The sequence below is a fragment of the Megachile rotundata genome, chromosome 4 (assembly GCF_050947335.1).
Source record: "Megachile rotundata isolate GNS110a chromosome 4, iyMegRotu1, whole genome shotgun sequence".
Taxonomy (NCBI): Eukaryota; Metazoa; Arthropoda; class Insecta; order Hymenoptera; family Megachilidae; genus Megachile; species Megachile rotundata.
In genome coordinates, this window is record NC_134986.1 from 19086058 (window position 1) to 19105364 (window position 19307).

The window sequence follows — 19307 nt, forward strand, 5'->3', positions numbered from 1 at the left end:
CGGTTTGCCTTTGCGACTGCTCGCGAGCTTCACACCACCCTGCCACCCTGACGTCACGATCTCGACCGAGCAAACGCCGCTCCTATCGAATACCACGGACTAATATCGAAATCGTGTTTGGGGTTACGAGGACGTATCGCGACTGTAGCCTCGATTCCAGCGAGCGGGAAATATAAAGCGGAGGGAGCGACGCGTTCGCGAAAGCTGATTTTATTCGTAAAAACTTGTCGACGGATTATAAGCGATTATATCGCGTATCGAATGTAATCGTTTAAAACGATTAATCCGTGTTTTCGTATTTTTTATCGAAGCGGGCAAAAAATGCACGCTCGGTAAAAGCGCACGGGCATCGGTAGTCGAATTAAACGAATATCGCGTTTTCGGAAATTTATTTGTAAGCGGCAAAAATATCGAGTCAGTGAGAAAACGGAACATGTGCGGAGCACGTTTTAAACGAGGGGGAAGTACATCCGGTGTACGATAATAACGAGTATGAGAAATACAGGACGTATCTGAGAATCGGAACGAACAATGACCCAAAACGAGGAATCCCGAGCACTCGACTCGTTTCCTCGTGTTCCGTGACGCGCCAGACCCGCTCGGAATGTTTGTCCGTCGCGCGCTTTACGCGAAACTCTTGTGTGGGTGTTATTATCTCGTTACACCGTACACTAGCCGTTTCATACCCGCGGGATTATATAGGCCTGGTTGGTTCACGAAATAGTTCGTTTCCGGTGTCAGCGCTGCTATCGAAGCGTGCAAACATTCGTCGTATCTTCGACACCGACCGAAAAAAGAACGAAACGATCTCGAAGGTAATTGTTCTTATCCAACTTTATTAATCGATCGATTGATCTTGCCTTATTAAAAATTCCTTATCGATCGTTAAAGACGATAAAGATTATTGCGAAACGATTAATCGATTAAAGTACAACTTTGCGCGTTGTACGTTTTTTGCGACGAAAATAAACGATCTATAGGTATTTTCTACACTGGATGCATTATGTTCAAGTATATCGATAGAGGTTGCGATTATCGTGACTGCTAATAGTGCTACAGGAAATCGAAGAATAATCTAAGGTTACGAGATTATTGTTCCTTTTCAACTTCGATGTATAATATAATACGAATACACGCGTGGTACGAGTGTGCCAGTTTTAATTATATGGGAAAACGAAGCATTTATGAACTATAATGCGAAACGTATTATACACGGTGGAAAGTGAAGGAAGTTACTCGATTCGTTCCAGAGGCTATAATAATGTTAAATACCCCGGGAATAATTTAAGCTTCATCGAATCATAGAAATACCTAAAAGTCATTAAACGGAACACACGCACCTTATGCAACTGTTTACCGTGATCTAACCTGTGTTATCGATAAATCTGGAATGTCGCTTTGACGACTTTTTTCTCCTCGTTAAATATCTGTTTATAAATTGTTCAACTATTTTGCGGCTTTTACGGTCGTCTGTTATACAACGGTTCTTTATCCTCGACGTAATTGTCGTTACGTGAATTATTACGCGAAGATGTTATCGTGGAATTGTAACAGAAACATAAGAGTGTTCTCCGCGTTTTGTTTCGATAGATAATTGCTTTTAATTGATGCTAGTAACAGCTGCTTCGAGAAACCAGCTACTTGACTCGTGCTCGAATGTGTTCGAAACACGTACGAGATAATGGATGCCATGTGCTACGGGACCTAACGTACTATCTTTGGGATTCGTCGAGTACGAAAGCAACATGGCCGCCAGTCTTCGACGCGTATCAAACCAGTTCCAGTATGAAACCGGTTTGGAACTAGTTTTCATTGGTTTTTCGGTCCCCTGCGAGACCGTGCCACGACCGAGATTGGCACTCGTGCCGGACTTCTCTCGCAGATTGGAACGGAGGTTACGTTACGAGAGTACGCTAATATGGCCGATATTACAGAGCAGAAAGGTAAGAGAAACAGTTGTTACACGCGCCTACATACATCGTGTTGTCGCTATGTATTCTTTACGAATTCCAACCTGTTTCGAACGTGCACTCGTTCAAAAGTCACACAGGCGTAAACACGCTGCTCGTATTTGGTTCAGTTTGGAACTGTTTCGCGCGGGAAAATCAAACGCCTTTGCTTCGATTATCGCGTATACGCGCAAAAAATTTAGTCGGTACAAAGTATGACGATGCTAACTTGTTCTTGACAAGGGGAGAAGATCGACGTGCAGACGGAAGTCAAGGTAGAACCAACGTTGCAATGCTACGTCGAAGAGGAACACGAGAACGGATTTCCCGGATTCGAAGGTAACAACGCGATACCCTCCAGTGCTGATGTCGGCGCATTGAATTTATGGACCAGCAAGGCTACCACGTGCCTCATTAGTCAATACAAGAAGTATCGATCGATGGTAGGACAATCGACGCAGATCCGAAGTTTGCGCGAAATGTTCGAGATGATTTCTCTCGAGATGCAAAACTATGGCTTTTACTTCAGTCCTCAAAAGTGCGAAAACAAGTGGCGAGTTCTGGAACGTAAGTACAAGAATTTGGTATTTCGAGAACGATTGAAGAAGCCGGGTAGAATGAGGCATTACGGCCATTGGGAGCACAAAAGAGCACTGGACGAAATTTTTAACGAAAAGAAGAGACACATGTACTTGGAAGAAGGCGATTTTCCACCACCAGCTGGTTCCGCAAAATACACTTTCATTTTACCGAAACCCACGAATCAGGAACAGAGCAACGCTACCGACAATCAGCAGTCGGACGACCCTCTAGCGGCGTTAACGGCAAACTCCTCTACGAACGGTAAACAAGAGGACACGGATACGAAAGGTGCCTTAACGACTCTCTTCGAAAAATTCTTCGACGAAATGACGAAAAATTTTTCGATCGCGGAAAAGAACAAAGAAAGAAGGCACAAAGAGTTAATGGTGATACGACAGAACGAATTGGATGTTCAAAAAAGACTGTTGAAACTTAAGGAACAAAAGTTGGAACTACAAAAATGTAAAATTATCGCTGCGGCCCAGCACTTGCATCTAAATATGTAATCAAAGAATTGGGACTTTGCGATCCACATTAATTTGTACACTTAAGTCTATCGGTAGTTTTACACTTTACATAGATGCGGATAGCTTTCTTTTATACGAAATAGTGATTGTAATATAATAATATAAATATAGAATTTATAAATTGTACATAAAGTGTTTTTAAATGTTCGTACGCCACCAATTGCTATTGTCAGTTAGTCATAAGCGGAGCCCCAAGATGGCAGCACCTTTCATTTTCAAATTTCTTTCGCCAGAACCGACGAGAACGAGTTCTACTTTATCGACGGTCGAAGTTTTTAAAAAATTCCTTCTTTAAATTCATCAAACGGAAGTCTGGAATGTACAAGATGAATTTATTAATCGTCTCAATAAACGTAAACGACTTCATCAGGATAAAGGCAATATTTTTGTTCGTCGAATCCCCGTGGAGTCGCCATCAACTAAGTAAAGTATCGTTCAATGTATACGTACATACGTACGTCACGTGGCGCAGTGCAATCACGTTACTCTCTCGTTTTATTGTTACAACTTGCACCGTGGACGCTTCAGCTCAGTGTTCAGGATTTACTTTCGCTATGTACTTTGCCTCGTGCTTCTAATGACTCAATTTATTAAGCGGCGATTCAAAAGACCGCCTCCCTAAGCTTCGTCGCATTGATATTGCACCTTCGAGAGATCGCGCATGCGTACAGCTCGACGTAGATTTATGACGCTTAAACGCATTTTCATTATTCTGTCTTATCGGATTATCAGAGATCGCAATTTTTTCGTACCTCCGATTTTGTATTTTATTTATGATCGCCACGCACAGATGCGAATCATAAATTATTCAAATTCTCGACTCACATGAGCTAGTCGGGACCGTTTATAAATCGATCGACGGACGAAAAATATAGTATTCTTATGAGATCGAATAAGTAAAATTTGAACTGGAGTAACGGGGTATCGGTGGGGAAAGTTAGGTCACCGATTCGACGGAGTCAGCGAATTGTACAATTGCCTGCAATTAACATTCTCGATGCAATTGCGAATGGATTTTGAATAAGTATAATTACGTGTTATCGTTTCGACGAAATTGTTTAAGTTTGTCTTATCGTATACCTATACGATGCAAAGAGTAAGGGTGAAATTAAATTTGACGGTATCGAAGACAGCAGATTCCACGTGATCGAGCTTGGTCACGGTGATGTTGGGCTCGTATCTTGATTCTGCACTGGACTGCCTTGGTGTCACCTTACATTATCCAGTGCATAACGATTATACGTTTGGAATTTGGAAAAATTCATTCCTGTTACGCAGCGTGGATCAAACAGGTAGTTTTTCCCAACAGAACCGTTCACCGTTCGATCGTACCTTCTAATTTCTGCTGTTCCACCGATTTTATATTCATAAATTCGTCTATAATATCAAAATCAATCGCGATCTGCCTCTCAAAATACTGAAATATGGCCTCTAGGCAGTTTACGTGCACGTCGGAGAAACGACAAAGGGCAAACAATTTTACAAACCATCGCGAGTGCTTTTCGGGAAAAAATCGGTGAAACCGGTTACACCCGTCCGCTCGAGTATTTGTACGCACCGATGATACGTACACGCTGCATATGGTACACACACGCGCGAGTGGTGGTAAGAGTTAACGCGCGGGCACGTGCAGGTACACTCGGGTGCAACGTAGGCTACCCTTTGTTTAGAACTTAGAAATCGGAGGAATCGCAGGAGAAATGTCTAGGTCAAGTTCTTCTCTCCCTAGAGGCTTCCTACGTTCTTTTCAGAATTTCCCTAATTTATTCCACGCTCTTTCCTAGGTTTTCTTCGTGTTCTACCTAGTCTCTATACAGATCTTCCGCAGGGTCTGTACATGGTTTATTCTACGATCTCCTCACGGTACTCCCTAGATTTCCCCCAAGTTTTCTTCGGATTCTTCGTAAGATCGAAAGGAAAAGTATACCCAGTTGCAGCCGGGTGTACGTAGTAGTAACGCGGAGACACAGGGCGCCTGATCGCGATAGGACGGCCCTGAACACGGTGGGTAGTAGCGCGGAGGCGGCCAATCGTCCAGTTGAGCCGCGACCACGGAGCGGTGAGCATACCATTTTCTACCTTCTCTTCAAGATTGACGGAACAAGCGGACAGAGACTCGAAAACATTGCCGTGTCCGACATGAATTCTCATTGGAGCGTGCAGGGTGCTGGTGCGAAAGCTGGCTGCTCGTGGGTCGATTTTCGTCCAGTTGAAATTTCGCGTGCACAGGAGTAAACAGAGAGGGTGAAGGAGGACACGCGATTCGTTGATGCGTGTTCACGCACGCGTACACGTTCCTTGGCACACGTACACATGCATATTATACGTAATGTGCATCCTAGCGATCGTGACTAGGCTCGCGTGATCCGTGTACGTACAACCGTCAATCACTCCTCGAGTCCGAGTTTGAAATTCAACGATTAACGCAAAATACTCGTGGTGGATCTGTCGTAGAGCCGGGCGGTCGTCCGATGACTACTTTCAAAGTAGACCTTGAGGCGAAGCTGCGTGCATGAAAACATTGACGATACCGGATACGTCAATAGCAATCGTCGCTGCGACTGCAACTCTACAATAAAAGCAAAAGAAATAAGAGCAGCGAGTACGTCATGACTCTGTACAGCGTTGCTCGGACGCATCCTTGAGCTCGTTGTCGAGAAGAGAAAGATAAAAGTGAATCGATTTCCAACTGTCGATACGTGTGATTTCGTTGCATCCGCCTTGCACGAAAGAGACACTTCGCGAGAGAAAGACAATCGCGAACGTGTGTCGGTGCAGCGATTCGGAATTGTATGCACCGCGTCGTGGTCTGCGTCGCGTTTTGCAGCACGTTGTAGGCCCCGAAGGCTCTGTCTAAGTAACAGTACTTCCTCGCGCTTGCTGGAACAAGCCTCTCTCCGAAGAACGGGACCCACACTCCACGAGTCCGCTCTCCACGCTCTCCTCGCTCTTCGCCTCTCGTCGCGCCGGAGAGCGCGCGCTCTTTCTATCTGTATCCCTCTTCTTTTATCGTGTCCGAAGTAGTCTGGCCGGTCGGGCACAGGGAGTCTCGTGAAACCAGTCCTCGCACGGTGGACCTCTCGGTTGGGACCTGGCTAAGAGAGGAGGTTGCTCGCTTCTCGTGTAAACCGGCACCTTTTGCACCTGCCGCCGCGTGATACAAACGTTTTTCGGCTTTCCAAACAACTCCGCTCCGTACGCGACCGCGATAGTGCTAACCGAAGATTTTCCATCGACGTTCATCGTCTAACGGAGTGATTCGGAGCTCGAACGAGGACCGCCGTGTGTTCGTTGCGCGAACCAGTCCTGCCAGTCAGAAGGACGCATCGGTCATTCGATAAGTGGCACGCTTTTGTATCGAACGGGATAACCGAAGTTTCGAGATAATATTTTTTTATCGACCTAGTGTTCGTCAGTGATCTTATCGCGAGGTTTAAAAGAACGACGAGTCTGGACCAGTCGATCAAGGAAAACGTCGAGGTACGCGAAAGCGAAGAAAAAATTAGTAGCAAAGTTTTTATCGTTCGAAGGAGCCAAGACACGAATCACGCCTCGTTAAGTGACGTGATGCCCGTGTCAGAGTACGAGACAGTCGATTTGCTCGGTGTTTATTTCTGGAGGACATTGAAAACTACAGTCGAGAAGAGTGTTACGAATTTAACGAACAGGGTTCAGTGAATATTCGAATCGGTAACACGTGCGAGCGGACAAGTCCGCGTCAAACTATCGCCGCCATGACAAACGCGATCCAATCATGCCGGAGGTTAAGGTGTACCTTACGAAGCTAAGATGTACGACAAAACCAAGTGTATTAAGAATTTAGAGAAGCTTGTCACGAACGCTGCAGCTGCAGGATCATCGGGCTGGTGAAAGAGAGGTTATGTGCCTCTCTCCGGACTCGACCTAACCTCCAAGTGTCTCGGTCGCGAGTCCCACTAATCTAATTCGTGCCTCTTACCGCTGCGTGCTCGATGAAAACGTTGGCCGTATGTTACGACGTTTTTATCATTCTCGACCAGCGTTACGCGATTTCGTCAATTTTCAATCACGAACGAATAGCAGACGTCACCGATCCACGAAAGATTTAGACCCGCCATTGTTGAAATCGTTTAAAGTGCCGAAGTTCGTATCCGTACTTCCCTCGCGCTCGATCGTGCTGGCGTTATCGATTGTTGGCCATCTCGAATCGATTCGCCCGGTGAAGTGAATGATCGGTGCAGAATCGTAAAGGTGAAAAGTAAATACGGTTAAAATCTCAGTGCTTTTTTTCATTTCTAGCATGAGCGTGTTTGTGTGTTGTGCGATTTATTTTTTTTATCGGTACCTGTGCCGTGTGTTTTAACATCGAGACGAATCGATGGATCGACACTGACAAAATTTCCTGGAAGAATTCGCGGAGAAACAGCCAGAAATGAAGACCACACAACGCGCGCTCAGGTAAGTCTATTACGAAAGTTCCTCGAAGAATACGCATTCATTGGCGTAATTAGAATTTTTGTTTACGGTGAATTACGTGCGTCCATAATTTTCGATGCTGTATTGCATTTTTCTTAGAGAAGCGGCATTAAACATAATGCGTATTACAGTTTCTGACGAGGGTATGATAGATCTATCCTACCTGGTTACGCCAATGTATGCGTGTAGTTACGCTTTATGTACTTTAGTACGGTTAACGATAACAGTATCATCGTTCGTAATAAAAGTTCGTCGCGCTTAACGAGCGAAGTAACGAGTTGTGTTTGTTTGCCGCTGCGATAAACATAAATGAAACGTATTCCTCGAGAGGATCCCCTTACAATTATCGTTCCCTTCGGAATCTGGGTTAACCTTTTATTTGTTTTCCCCGTGAAACAACGCGCTTCGCGGTGCTCGTGACACGTGACAAGGGCATCGTTTCGAATTATAATACCCTTTTCCCGAGTGCAATATCTTTTGTTCTGGTTGTAAATAAGACACCTCATTTGTTAAGAATGTCTGTAGGTGGCAGTAGTCTGACTTGATATTTGCGACATCCTATTGCATCTCGCTATACGTTTTCTGCTCGATCATAAACAATATCGCGATGTTGTAACGCCAAATTCTCCGGCGAACAATAACGATGTACTTTAAGAAGTTATTCTCTGCCAATCGATTAATACGTTTGTTTCGAGAGAGCGTTTGGTCGTAGGATTAACCTTATCATTTAGCCGTAGGATTAAATCGAAGGACAATTTAAAAATAGTCGCTCGAAATCGTCTCTCGCTATTGTTATACCGGCATTCTTACGATCGCTGTAAAAATCACGTGACTCGGCGGAACAGACGTCATCGTTCGATCGATCAATTCGTGCATTTGGGTGGAAAGTAAAATTTCAACTGTCGCCGTATTAGATAAGATCGAATACGATCACACGCGAATGACTGTGTAAATGTTAGGGGTATTACGCGAAGCTTTGCATCGAAAATGTCAGCTGCTCACCGGCTGACGTTTCGACTCGGCACAACTCGGCTCGATTCGGCGTCGTAGTTGTCGGCTGCGAAACACCTGCATAGGACAAATTGACCTGCTGATTTCGAGATGGTACACTATTTCAATAAAATATCTATTTCAAAATTATTCTAAAATAATTTTGTGTCTTGTTCTGTGTTTATTTTATGTTAACAGATCGCGAAAGTACATTTTCTCTGTTAAATATTAGAGGAGCTTTATTCGATAATCGCTTGTAACGTATGTACATAATTCCTCTTTGTCCGACGTGACGTTTTGAAAACCTTTCTCCTTGGAAAGATTAAAATCCCTAGGCATGCGGATGGCCGAGTATCCGTTTAGAAACAATAACAGTATCGTAGCCGGGTGTTTGCATACGAAAGAGGCCAGTTATCGCGAACGATCCGAAAGTGGGGCTTCACAAAAAAGGGAATAGAAAGCGGGAAAAATGTCGGATGAGAATACAGAGCGGGGCTAATCGTTGGATCGGTGAACGTCTACTCGTGAGGAAGTTTCGTGAAAGACAATGGAGTAATTTTGGTTCTTTCGCGTAGACAGCATCGATAAGAAAACGTTTTCCCTCGAAATCTTGTTATTAACGTTACGAGCGTTATAAAGTTACCGATTAGCAACGGTACGAATTTCATTAAATCGATACTAATATGTTTAGTTGAAAGGTATTTGCATTCGCTACGGGCCCCATAATCCGATCGAGAATTAATACGGTATTAATGGTACTTAGCTAGGTTGCTTCGCCGGATTCAACGCGTTAACAGATGTTAGGACGCGTGTAGAATGGTGTTACCGTGCATTGTCGCGCACCGTATCGTCACACTTTGAATCGTGACGCGTTGGATCGCCATGCGTTAGATCACCCACGCGTTGTATCACCGTAAGATCGGGCTGCGTTGCGAAGCGTATGTCTGAGACCATCATAGAATCCGTTTCGCAACGTCTGGGAACATACTTTCGTTTTTCTCTGTTTTCATTGAAAAGAAGCTGCGATCGTTCGTGACACGACTATCTTCTCCCCCTCCTTACTTTGTGTCACTCTTCTTGTCTTCTCTCTTTGGACGAAGCTCTAATTAAAGCATTTCAATTAAGGAGATCAACCGGCCATTGTGCCTCTTGAGCGACTCGATTCGATGAATTTTCCCTCGACATCTCGTCGAGCCTGGGAAAGTCGTCCTTGATGCGATTAATTGCAGAAAGCGGATTTCTCCCTGTCCTCTTCTTTCTTCCTTCGTCTCCCGTTTCGCTTTCTTTGTCGCTCTCGCGCGGGAAACACCGAAGAGAAACAGCGAAGTTTCTTCTATTATCGTTAACTCGTAATTAATCGAATTTTTGCACGTAAAGCAAAATATTCTTATCTAATTATATTCAACGTTGATCTTATCGATGTAATTAATTATTCGACCATTACGAATTAAAGTGCAGTTATCCGTTATTAATATTCATTTCTTTCGGGATTCTGCAGCGGCTGCTAATTAATATTCAAATGTCAGGTTGCGTCGCACCAAATGGCTCGTTTCGAACATAAAAAGTCTGACAAGATTTGACGGCATAAAAGTGTCGCAAAATGCCATTTACATCGTATCAGTTTAATGGTTAAAGTTTCATAAAAACGACTACGTGGACGTTTTATCGATACTCTTAATACGCAATGGCTGCTTTTTTGTCGAAGCTAACAATAGATCGCAATCGGTTACACTCGATGCATACGAGCGACTTTTTCCCGTGCTATCACATATCTTTCTTATTTTCTCGATCAAAAGATACGAAGACAGACGTAACGCGTAAAGAGTATTTAATATTTCGGTCACGTATGTGTCGTTTATTGTGCATCGATGAAGCAGTTACTTAAACATGTTAATAAGATTTTAACCCTTTGCACTCGGAGGTAATTTGACTGTTTGCAAACAGTAACTTTAAAACTTATGTAGTTAAAAAGTTAGATGAATTCTATTGAGGTTATTATTTCTCTAATAACAATTTCCAGAATTGTTTCTTTCACTATATTTATACATCACACGTCATATTGTAGAACTAGTTAAAAAATAATTATTTCAGATTCTTGTATTAAATAAAATGGTGACTGAAAGTCACCTCTAGTGCGCAAAGGGTTGTGCTTTAAATCGATACTTCTCTCTCAAACTCCTTACGTTTCGAAATCGAAGACGCATCTAACACAGTGCACAAAGTCTTTTTTAGGAACTAAAAAGCTTTTTTGCAACTGTTTATCAGATCGTATCAATCGATTATCGACTGTCATTTTACAGATTAAGTATTGAGCAAGTAAAAAGCAACAGATAACAAGTACACAGAGATAACGAGTCATTGGATTTCGTGCGAAAAGGTGTGAGGGTTTGTTCAGAACGGATAAGTTCTCAGATAGTATTCCGTAACGTTTAAAAACGGAGCAACCCGTCATCGGGTAATTCCCGTGCAAACTGTTAGCAGATTTTCTTTCGAAACGTATTGGCGGAGTAAAGTACGATGGTAACGGGCCGGCAGTAAAATATAATACACGAGGCGGCGTTCAAAGTAACGCGCAATAACTTGGCACGGTTATGGGCCCTTAACTCCATCTCATCGTGCCACGTGGAAATGGTTAGATTAATGAGATTTGACTGAGAAACACTTCCCGCGAGTCGTTAGAACGACCGGCGACGATTAACGGGCTGAAGCAAACGGTGTTGACGATTCTTCCGTGTTCCGGGACACGCGACGTTATCCCCTTCTCCTGATAAAACTTCCGCCCTTTGATCGACGCTTGCGCGCAACTTTAATTAAGTCGATCAGTTATATCGCGCAAACGGTCAGGAAATTCTGAAGAATTTTGTAATTAAGGCTCGACTCGAAGTTGGATCGAATACACAGTATTGTAGACAAGAGGATACTCGTGCAGGGTAACGTTGCTCGGCTACACGGTCATTGTTTCAGGGGCTCGGTTCGAGGATGAATTCGTGCGTGAGTCACGAATGATTCACCTGGTCGAGGGAACTTGTTGGTAGCAAAATCACGTACTACAAGATTGTTCGTATGTACAAAGTCGGGTCAGAAACGATCTTTGCCTCTGTTCGGTACACATGTCGCCACTGGAATATACTTGATTTTCTTAGGGAATACGTAAATACCTAGTTGCATCCATTAGCGCTTACGTTAACGTTACACAACAGATCCTCGTGTGCTTCATCCACTTTCGCTTCGCCTGTACCTACTTTGCTACGATCGTAACGCTGGAAGAGGTATTTTTAAACAAATCCCATTTTGAAAACGTAATCACGTAACCGCGTAATTACTTTTTTTCATCGTTCCGACGTTACACGGGCAATCGCGGTGCGCCGCACTTGTATCGATCTCCGTAGCCTTGTACGTTTCGTTTAAAAATTACTTTTCAAATTAAAAGCACGAGGAAAAAGAAGGACGAGGTGACGACACTGTATGCATATAAAAGTTGGATATCCCGTACGATCGAGCGGTCAGTTTCCAGAAAGTCGGCTAATAAGATTACGTGGTTACCGGTTTAGGAAGGTATCCAACAGGACAGAAAAAGCAACGCCGCGAAATTACGTCGTCGTGAAATAACCGTTTCGACGCGAAAGCGCCGCCAGGACTTCCTGCTTCTCCTTTTTCGTCTTCGAGATCCGGTGATCCGTGACGAGCCGCGATTTTAGCCGCGATCACGCGATATCCTGAAATTCTCGCAGGACACGACATCCCTCGTTCCTCTTAATCGTGACCCAATCGTTCCTTCCATTCTCTGCTAATTTCATCGTTCTTCTCTCGAACCGTTTCACTCGGGTTGAAACGGTCTATTACGTTCAAAACGTCTTTGTCGACATGTTTCGCTTTTGGACAGATACGCGATATGCGCGTCTTTTGTGACGTACTTCACAAAGTATCCACTTTCGAAATTGGCGAGCTCTAAAGAATTAAAGAGGCTTAACAGTTTACACGTTCATTAGCATTTACGTTAGAAACGGTGGAGCCCAACCGTGCTCCGAGATGTTTTCTAAAAATGACGTTCGGATTTTTGTAAGAACGACGAAGAGGACGAACGGTGGAAAGTTTCAACCTCGAATGAATAGGTTCCGCGGACTACGTGGATTTCTGTTTCGGTATTATTCGAGCGCTGTTCCAACGTCCGCGTTTCCGGTGCGTAGCAGTGTGTGGGTAGGTTTCGCGAGTCACGTGGGAACCGTGAAATTTCGCGATGACGTCAATCCTCGTCAATTGATTTTCAAGCAGCACCAAGGTGTAGCGAACGCACCATGAAACGTTGGAAATTAAGATTAATCGTTCGCAACGATCAAACGAATAGTTCGCTTTCTTCGCTAGAGAATTTGAAAATAAAAAGTGATCGAGTCAAAATGTCGCCGGAATTCCATCAAATATAGGTAACGTAAATTGTTCGGACGTTATTACCCGAGAGAGAAACGGTTTCGATCGATATCGTTTTCTAAGATGCACTTAAACGAATAAGTGCCATACCGCGAAAGTTGGATCGTTTTCAGGATCAGTGTTCGAAAGTATCGGAGATAGTTATAACGATTTTGCTTGTTATTGTTCTTCCTCGTTTCCGTTAAACGTTTTCACGGCGCCAAGTTAAACAACAAAAGTGTCCAGTATGTTAAACGATCGACCTCGAAACGGTGCGTGCTCCGGTTTAACGATCCACGAAATTACAAAACGTCGCTCGTTAAATGCTTGAAAAGCCCCGGTTGATCGTCCGTGATCGCGTATCGAATACGCGTTCTTTATGGCTGGCGGTGTTCCGTTTTATTCGCCTTCAAATTTGACGTTTACGCTCGCTGTAAAAAGACGTCGTTCGCTTTGACGATCGGTGAAAATCTTGTCCGCGAAAACTCGTCCAAAACTCCCTGTCGTTTTTGTTCCACCAACTGACAAAATTATCTCGCGATAAGAATACGATGCGTCGTAATTTGAAAATTGTAACACGATAGCCAGTCGAGTTACAGCGAAACTAAGGGTAGCGAGAGAAAACGACTAAATCGGTGGCAGAGGTAACGATGCGATCAGGGTACTGCAAACACTCGGCTATTTTATCTCCTTAGATGCATTAGGCTATGGCATAAGTGCCGCATAAATGCAGCTGCGATGCGCTCGCGGCTGATTGGTTTACCACCTGCGGCTACTTGACTCTTTGCGCCTCCAATGGTCTTTTAAAAGTTTCGCTGGAAACCCCGAGCAATGAAATTTTAAAAAGAACCGTAAGCGCGTACAGTCGTTAATAAGAATGGCCAAATTAGCAACTAACGATCGCAAATAAAACTAAACTCGAATAAGCGAACAAATTTCTTAGCGAGCTAAATAAATTTGCGTGCAGAGAGTTTCTGAGTTTCGAATGAACGCCAGTTTACGACGTACTATATATATATTGATCGTTCGAGATCTCTGTAAGATTATCGTTTGATCGTCGCCAACTTTGTACAACAAGAGTTATTAATCTCCAATGGTTGTTAGAATACTTGTTCCTCTCTAATTATATGATTAAATTAAATTCGTTGGCGCCGATGATCGGTGGCCACCGGTGCAATCAACGCATTAGCATGGTATGTAATCTTCTTTCATGCAGCACTGTCTAACAGCTCGTAAGCTGCGCGATTCGATGGAAGTAAAAAGAAGGAAAATCTTCTTCTCAACTAGATCGACTAGATTTCTTTCGTTGCTACACTCTAGGAAGTTGATTGCCACTCGACGATATCTCGATGTTGAATCGTTTAATTTCAGGGTCGAGTGCTTTTGCGATCATTGATTTCCTTACAGGACTCATTGGCGTTCCTCGTTTCGAGCCTGTTTCGTTCGCTCGCGACTCTCCTCTTCTGATCGCGACCAAAGAAACAGTTCGCGAGACCACTCGGCACCCGTGAGAACTTATCCGATTCTCACATAAGCGACGTAAAAACGAATATCGTTTTGAAATTACATTCGATCTTGTAGCAAAACTTATGTTTATAACGTTTGTAAGTAACAAACTTTGCTACCTTTCGAATAAAATCGCTTCTTCGCTAGTTTCTCCTTTTATCGCTTCGTAGCAGACAGAAATCGTTACTCTTTAATCCTCGAACGTTTAAAGCTAGGAAGAAAAGTTGTACCGCGGTATTTGATTATAGGAAAACTGTAATTACAGTACATTATCCTATCATTGTTATTATCATCGTGCAAAACGAGAGAGCGGCATTTCCTGAACGCATCGATGCGTGTGAAAAATATGTCTCCAGCATAATGAAAAGCGTTGTTTTTGTCGTTTCTCTTTGTTGCGATACTCGGAATGTTCCGCAATAGCGATACACGCGAAAAGATGGTAATTCAGTCCGAAGCTTTTACGTTCTCGATCTAATCAACCGCGATAACCAATTTCAGAGGAAACTTTCTCCGTGAAAACTTTGCTCCGCGTTTTCGGTTGTTTTTCCGCATAAAATCACCATCTTTTTCTCGACGAGAGACGCACTGTACATTAGTTTCCCTCGGCTGTCTATTGCCGTGGACGTTTGTGAGACACCTATCGAACCTGTCTCTGCTGGCTTTATCCTCTTTTTTTACCGACACATCGAGTACGATCGATTGTACGATGCTTCCTACATTAATCGAGTTGGGAGGTGTCTCTTTCGATTTCAATATTAACCTTTTGCACTCGTACTTGTCTGTTCGATGGATAAATCTAATAGGCATATTTCGGTCACTTAATTCAAGGTATTAAATAAACGAGATGCCGATACGTTTCAGACTTGTTTCACTTGTACACTTGAAGGATAGTAGAATAAAAAACTAGGTTGTACTTTTCAAGCTATTCCATCAAACTATACCGTACGCCTAATGACTGCTGTAATTGAAACGAGACTAATTAGCTAGCGATGAATGGGTCAGAATCTCCGAAGTTTCAAACGAGGGCACAAAGTTTAACGAGTGCCTCGATGCGTAGTCGGACTAAGCTCATTTATCATTTTCAGTAATAGTGTCGCTTCAAGCTTTCCGTGTTAAACAAAATCGAATCTAAACGAAACATATGGTAAATATTTATGTAGCATACAGTTACTCGCAGGAAATCCAAGTCTAGAAGAATTTGAAAGCATAGGTGTTGTATCCAATTTACTCGAAAAATTGCTCGGTCGTGGATGCTTGCAAGGTTGCTCGGTTATTCGCGACGCGTCCTCTGTTATTTTCTTGGAATCGCAACGAAGACCATAAGAGCTAAGAAGCCAGGGGCGAGGAAGGGAAACGGGAGCTAGTCGATGTCTAGGCGAAATGTCGACGGCTTATCGATCGATTCTACTCGAAAGCGGAGCTGCCTGACGCACTTTTCAGGTTTCACTTGGCGAGCCAGCGTTCCGCGAGCTCTTCCGTAAACGCGTCGCAAACAGCGCTCGTCCGCGAAAGAATACGGCAAGAAATTCCTTCGAGGTATTTTATAATAAATAACCGTGTTATTACTCTGGAAGCGTATCAATGCTTAATTACGAAGGATCCGTAGAGAGACAGGTCCTCGGTTTCACGGTTTCGTGGCTTCCATCGCGTGATACGCGTCTCTTAACCGTAGAACCCGGCAAGACATCCTCGGAGGTAGAATATATCCTGGAATATGCTCGAGCTAGTAGCCCTTGGGGGTCGCGAGTTTCGCCAAGGATCATCTACAATTTAAATATGCAGATTTGCGAGTTTCTTGATACTCGCTTCATCTGTCTGTGCTTATTCTTCGTTTCCTCGAAACTCCATCACGGAGCCGAGATTCGGGAGCCAACTTATGTTTACTCGTCACACAATCGCGATTCCACGAAATCATGATCCAAACATCCCTCGAGTTATTCAAACGAAGGATGAATCTTGGAACGCGATGGTAAATCGAGTCGATCTTCGCTAGTTACTTAGGCATTTCGGATTATGGGACCGTAATGATTTGAATTATTAAGCAAATAACCTATCAAAACGGTACTTCAAGACGATCGTGTCACGAACATGTTTTATTATGCAATATTTTGTTAAAATGTAGGTGGACGTAAATGATACCTGAAGATTAGTAAAATTACAAACTCGTTAACCGATACGCGCGATAATCTGACGAGCAGCGATCTAACGCGAGAAAATGTAACGCGCGACGATAACGGCATAGCGTTTTGTTCGCAAAGAATGCTTTTAAAATACATTTCCCTCCGAATATGAGTTGCGGTGGGTACATAATCCCGTGGAAAACAACAGGAACAACAGAAGATCCCGTTGTTGCTGGCGGGTGGAGTCGAAGGTCAATTTTAATGGGGAACCGCGGCGGTAGTGCACGCAAGAATGATATACGACCAAGAGGAATTGCTTTTAATTGCTTCTCGACGTCCGTGACCGTAGTGGGGTCCGTTTCTTCTTTTCTCCTTCTTGTTTTATGGCTTCTCACCGTCTGGATTCTTCTCTGTATCTTGGCCTGTCTTGTTGCGACGATCGAAGTAAGTAGGTAAGCAGAACGTCTGTTCGACGATGATTACGACCGGTTAAACGTACGATTTTAACAAACCGAGAAATTTCATCGGTGGAAGAGAGAAAACGATTTCGTTGAATTTCAGATAACTGTTTCGATATACGAGGCACCTCGAAATTGTTTCATCGAGGTGAAATACTTTTTATTAATCTATGAAAATATTTGCGCAAGATATAAATTATTAAAAGCGTTCATCAACCAACCACCGTTCATTATAAATGAAAATTGTCCGCACCGTTCGAAAACACGAATTGGCGAATCGATAGCGTTATGAATTTTTAATGTAGGTTACAACGATGACTATCTCGAGCCGAGCATTCGTGTTCGGAAGAGCGTAGAGAAGAGAGGATGATTTTTCTCTCGTTTCGAATCTGCCAATCGCGATTTCTTACGCGTCATTCTCCTTCGGTTCTTCGGTATCCGTCCAAGCTTCTCTTCCCTGAGAAGAGAACCTTTCTTTCTTCCTTTTCCGTCATCCTGACATAACTTACCGATGCCTCTTCGCCATTATCGTAACTTACCGCTTGCGATCTCCTGTCGCGGCTTCGCTTGCCCTTTCATCCTCCTTTTCCCCTTACCATGTTCGTCCCTTGGCTTCTGACCGTCGATCTTCTTGCCCTGTAAAACCTCCATCCCTTTCCTCCGACTGTCGCATCTATTTTAGATCGCTCTCCCTCTACGGTGGTCCGCTAATAAAAGGTTTCGTGTCCTCGTCCGATTTATCCGCGCGTTAGAACACTGACACGACCGTTGCTACCCTCGCACCGTCCTCGCTCGTGCGGGTGTAATCCCGAAACAAGCTCCAAAGTAGTTGCCACGGCGAACATTAAAGCGATTTTTTATCGGGCTTAGCGAATATCCTTTGTCCCGTACATCTTGATCGCGTTTTTCCCGACGCGAGATTCCGCTGGTTTCCAGCATTTTCCATCCCTTCGCAAAGGCTCGTTATCGGCTTTGTTGCCGGCACGAGCTTTTCCGACCGCGCGCGCTTTCGCTTTCGCCTCGGAAACGAGTCGAGTGCGTTGCAGATCGATAGCGAACGCGACGGGCAAGGTCGGATCGATTTCTAACGCGATTTCGCGTTCCACAAATTTCTAAGATGCCGCATCGCGCCAGGCAAATTCGCGACGCTTAGAAAGCGCGAAAACACGCCTCGCGAATTCTCGACACCCTGCAAGAGTCGTTCACTTTCTAGCCAGTTGAATTTATTCATGAACAGCGAAACGAGGACAGTGGTGTTCTCGCGAAACTCTCGATAATAAAAGAGAATGCGCGTTCCTTTATCGCCGTGTATCGTGTCACCAGGATTTAACGAGAATCCGACTTGCTCGTAACCCGGAGGATCGTCTTTGAACGGTGACTTTCAAAGTCGAAACGTTATTTTAAAATTTCGAAGCGAGACTTTTGCACGGTCTCGACCACAAAGAGACCGTTCGAGATCGAATTCTTTTAGAAAACGATTAATAGAGAGGCGAGTTTGATCGAGTGTAACGAGATGAAACGCGACAGCGCGGCAAAAACGGAAAGTAAAAGTGCACGAGCACGGATGCGATAGCGAAATATCGATAGAAGAGATCATTGATCTGAAAATGACGGCTAATTGTTGCGCTTTCTCGCGTCATTGTACGGCCAGAAAAGTTTCTCCTCTAAGTTACCTTTAAAAACACGGTAGCGTCGATTTATCCGTCTTCCACGATGTAACTTTCAGCGGTAACGACGAATAAATTGAACGGTTGTAAGCGGTTTTTCTTCCCTGGAGAAATGTTATTGTTACCAGCACAGAGCATACATATTCGCGTCGTCTTAATTTCCTTCGTAACACGAGATTTTGCTGGAAAGTGAAAAGGCGAGATTGTTAAGATAATCTGTTGCGATCGAGGAATCGTACGAACTCGCGGCAAATTAATGCCAAGGACTGTTTCAAAGATCGTGACTCTTTGTTTAATATTTCATTGAACTTTCTTTCAAGACTCTGAAATCACGGAGTCTTCGAGCGAAATATTTAATTAGTTTCATAAAATACAGCTGGGTCTCGATATTGAAAATGCGAAACGTCGAGACCGAAGATCAAAGTTTGCGCACATTTGTCGAGAAACTTTGTCGAACGCGGTCGCAGTCGACCTTTATCGTCCTTCGCCTTACGAAATAATCACGCGCGGGAGGATTAATCGTCCTCACCTTCGATCACCCCTCTTCCACGCGAAGGTCCTGGATTGGTCCTCTCGCCAACCGATCCGTGCACCAGCGATTTCATACGTTCACCTTTTCCTCGGCAAATGCCAAGTCCTCGAGAGAACG

At 43.9% G+C, this 19307-nt stretch overlaps 2 protein-coding genes across 2 annotated transcripts in view; both read left to right on the forward strand.

Annotated features, from left to right (window-relative positions):
* The first annotated feature begins 249 nt into the window (after window positions 1-249).
* Window positions 250-3205, forward strand: LOC100875061 (uncharacterized). The gene is made up of 2 exons (XM_003699796.3): window positions 250-1943; window positions 2193-3205. Exons 1-2 carry the CDS (start codon window positions 1919-1921, stop codon window positions 3035-3037), a joined length of 870 nt encoding a protein of 289 aa, XP_003699844.1. The 5' UTR covers window positions 250-1918; the 3' UTR covers window positions 3038-3205.
* A 1884-nt stretch (window positions 3206-5089) lies between these two features.
* The window catches only part of LOC100881413 (uncharacterized), a 72370-nt gene continuing 58152 nt past the window's right edge, over window positions 5090-19307 (forward strand). The window contains exon 1 of the mRNA XM_012291427.2: window positions 5090-7495. Within this exon, the coding sequence (XP_012146817.1) occupies window positions 7470-7495 (26 nt within the window). The 5' untranslated portion in view covers window positions 5090-7469. The remainder of the gene's footprint in view (window positions 7496-19307) is intronic.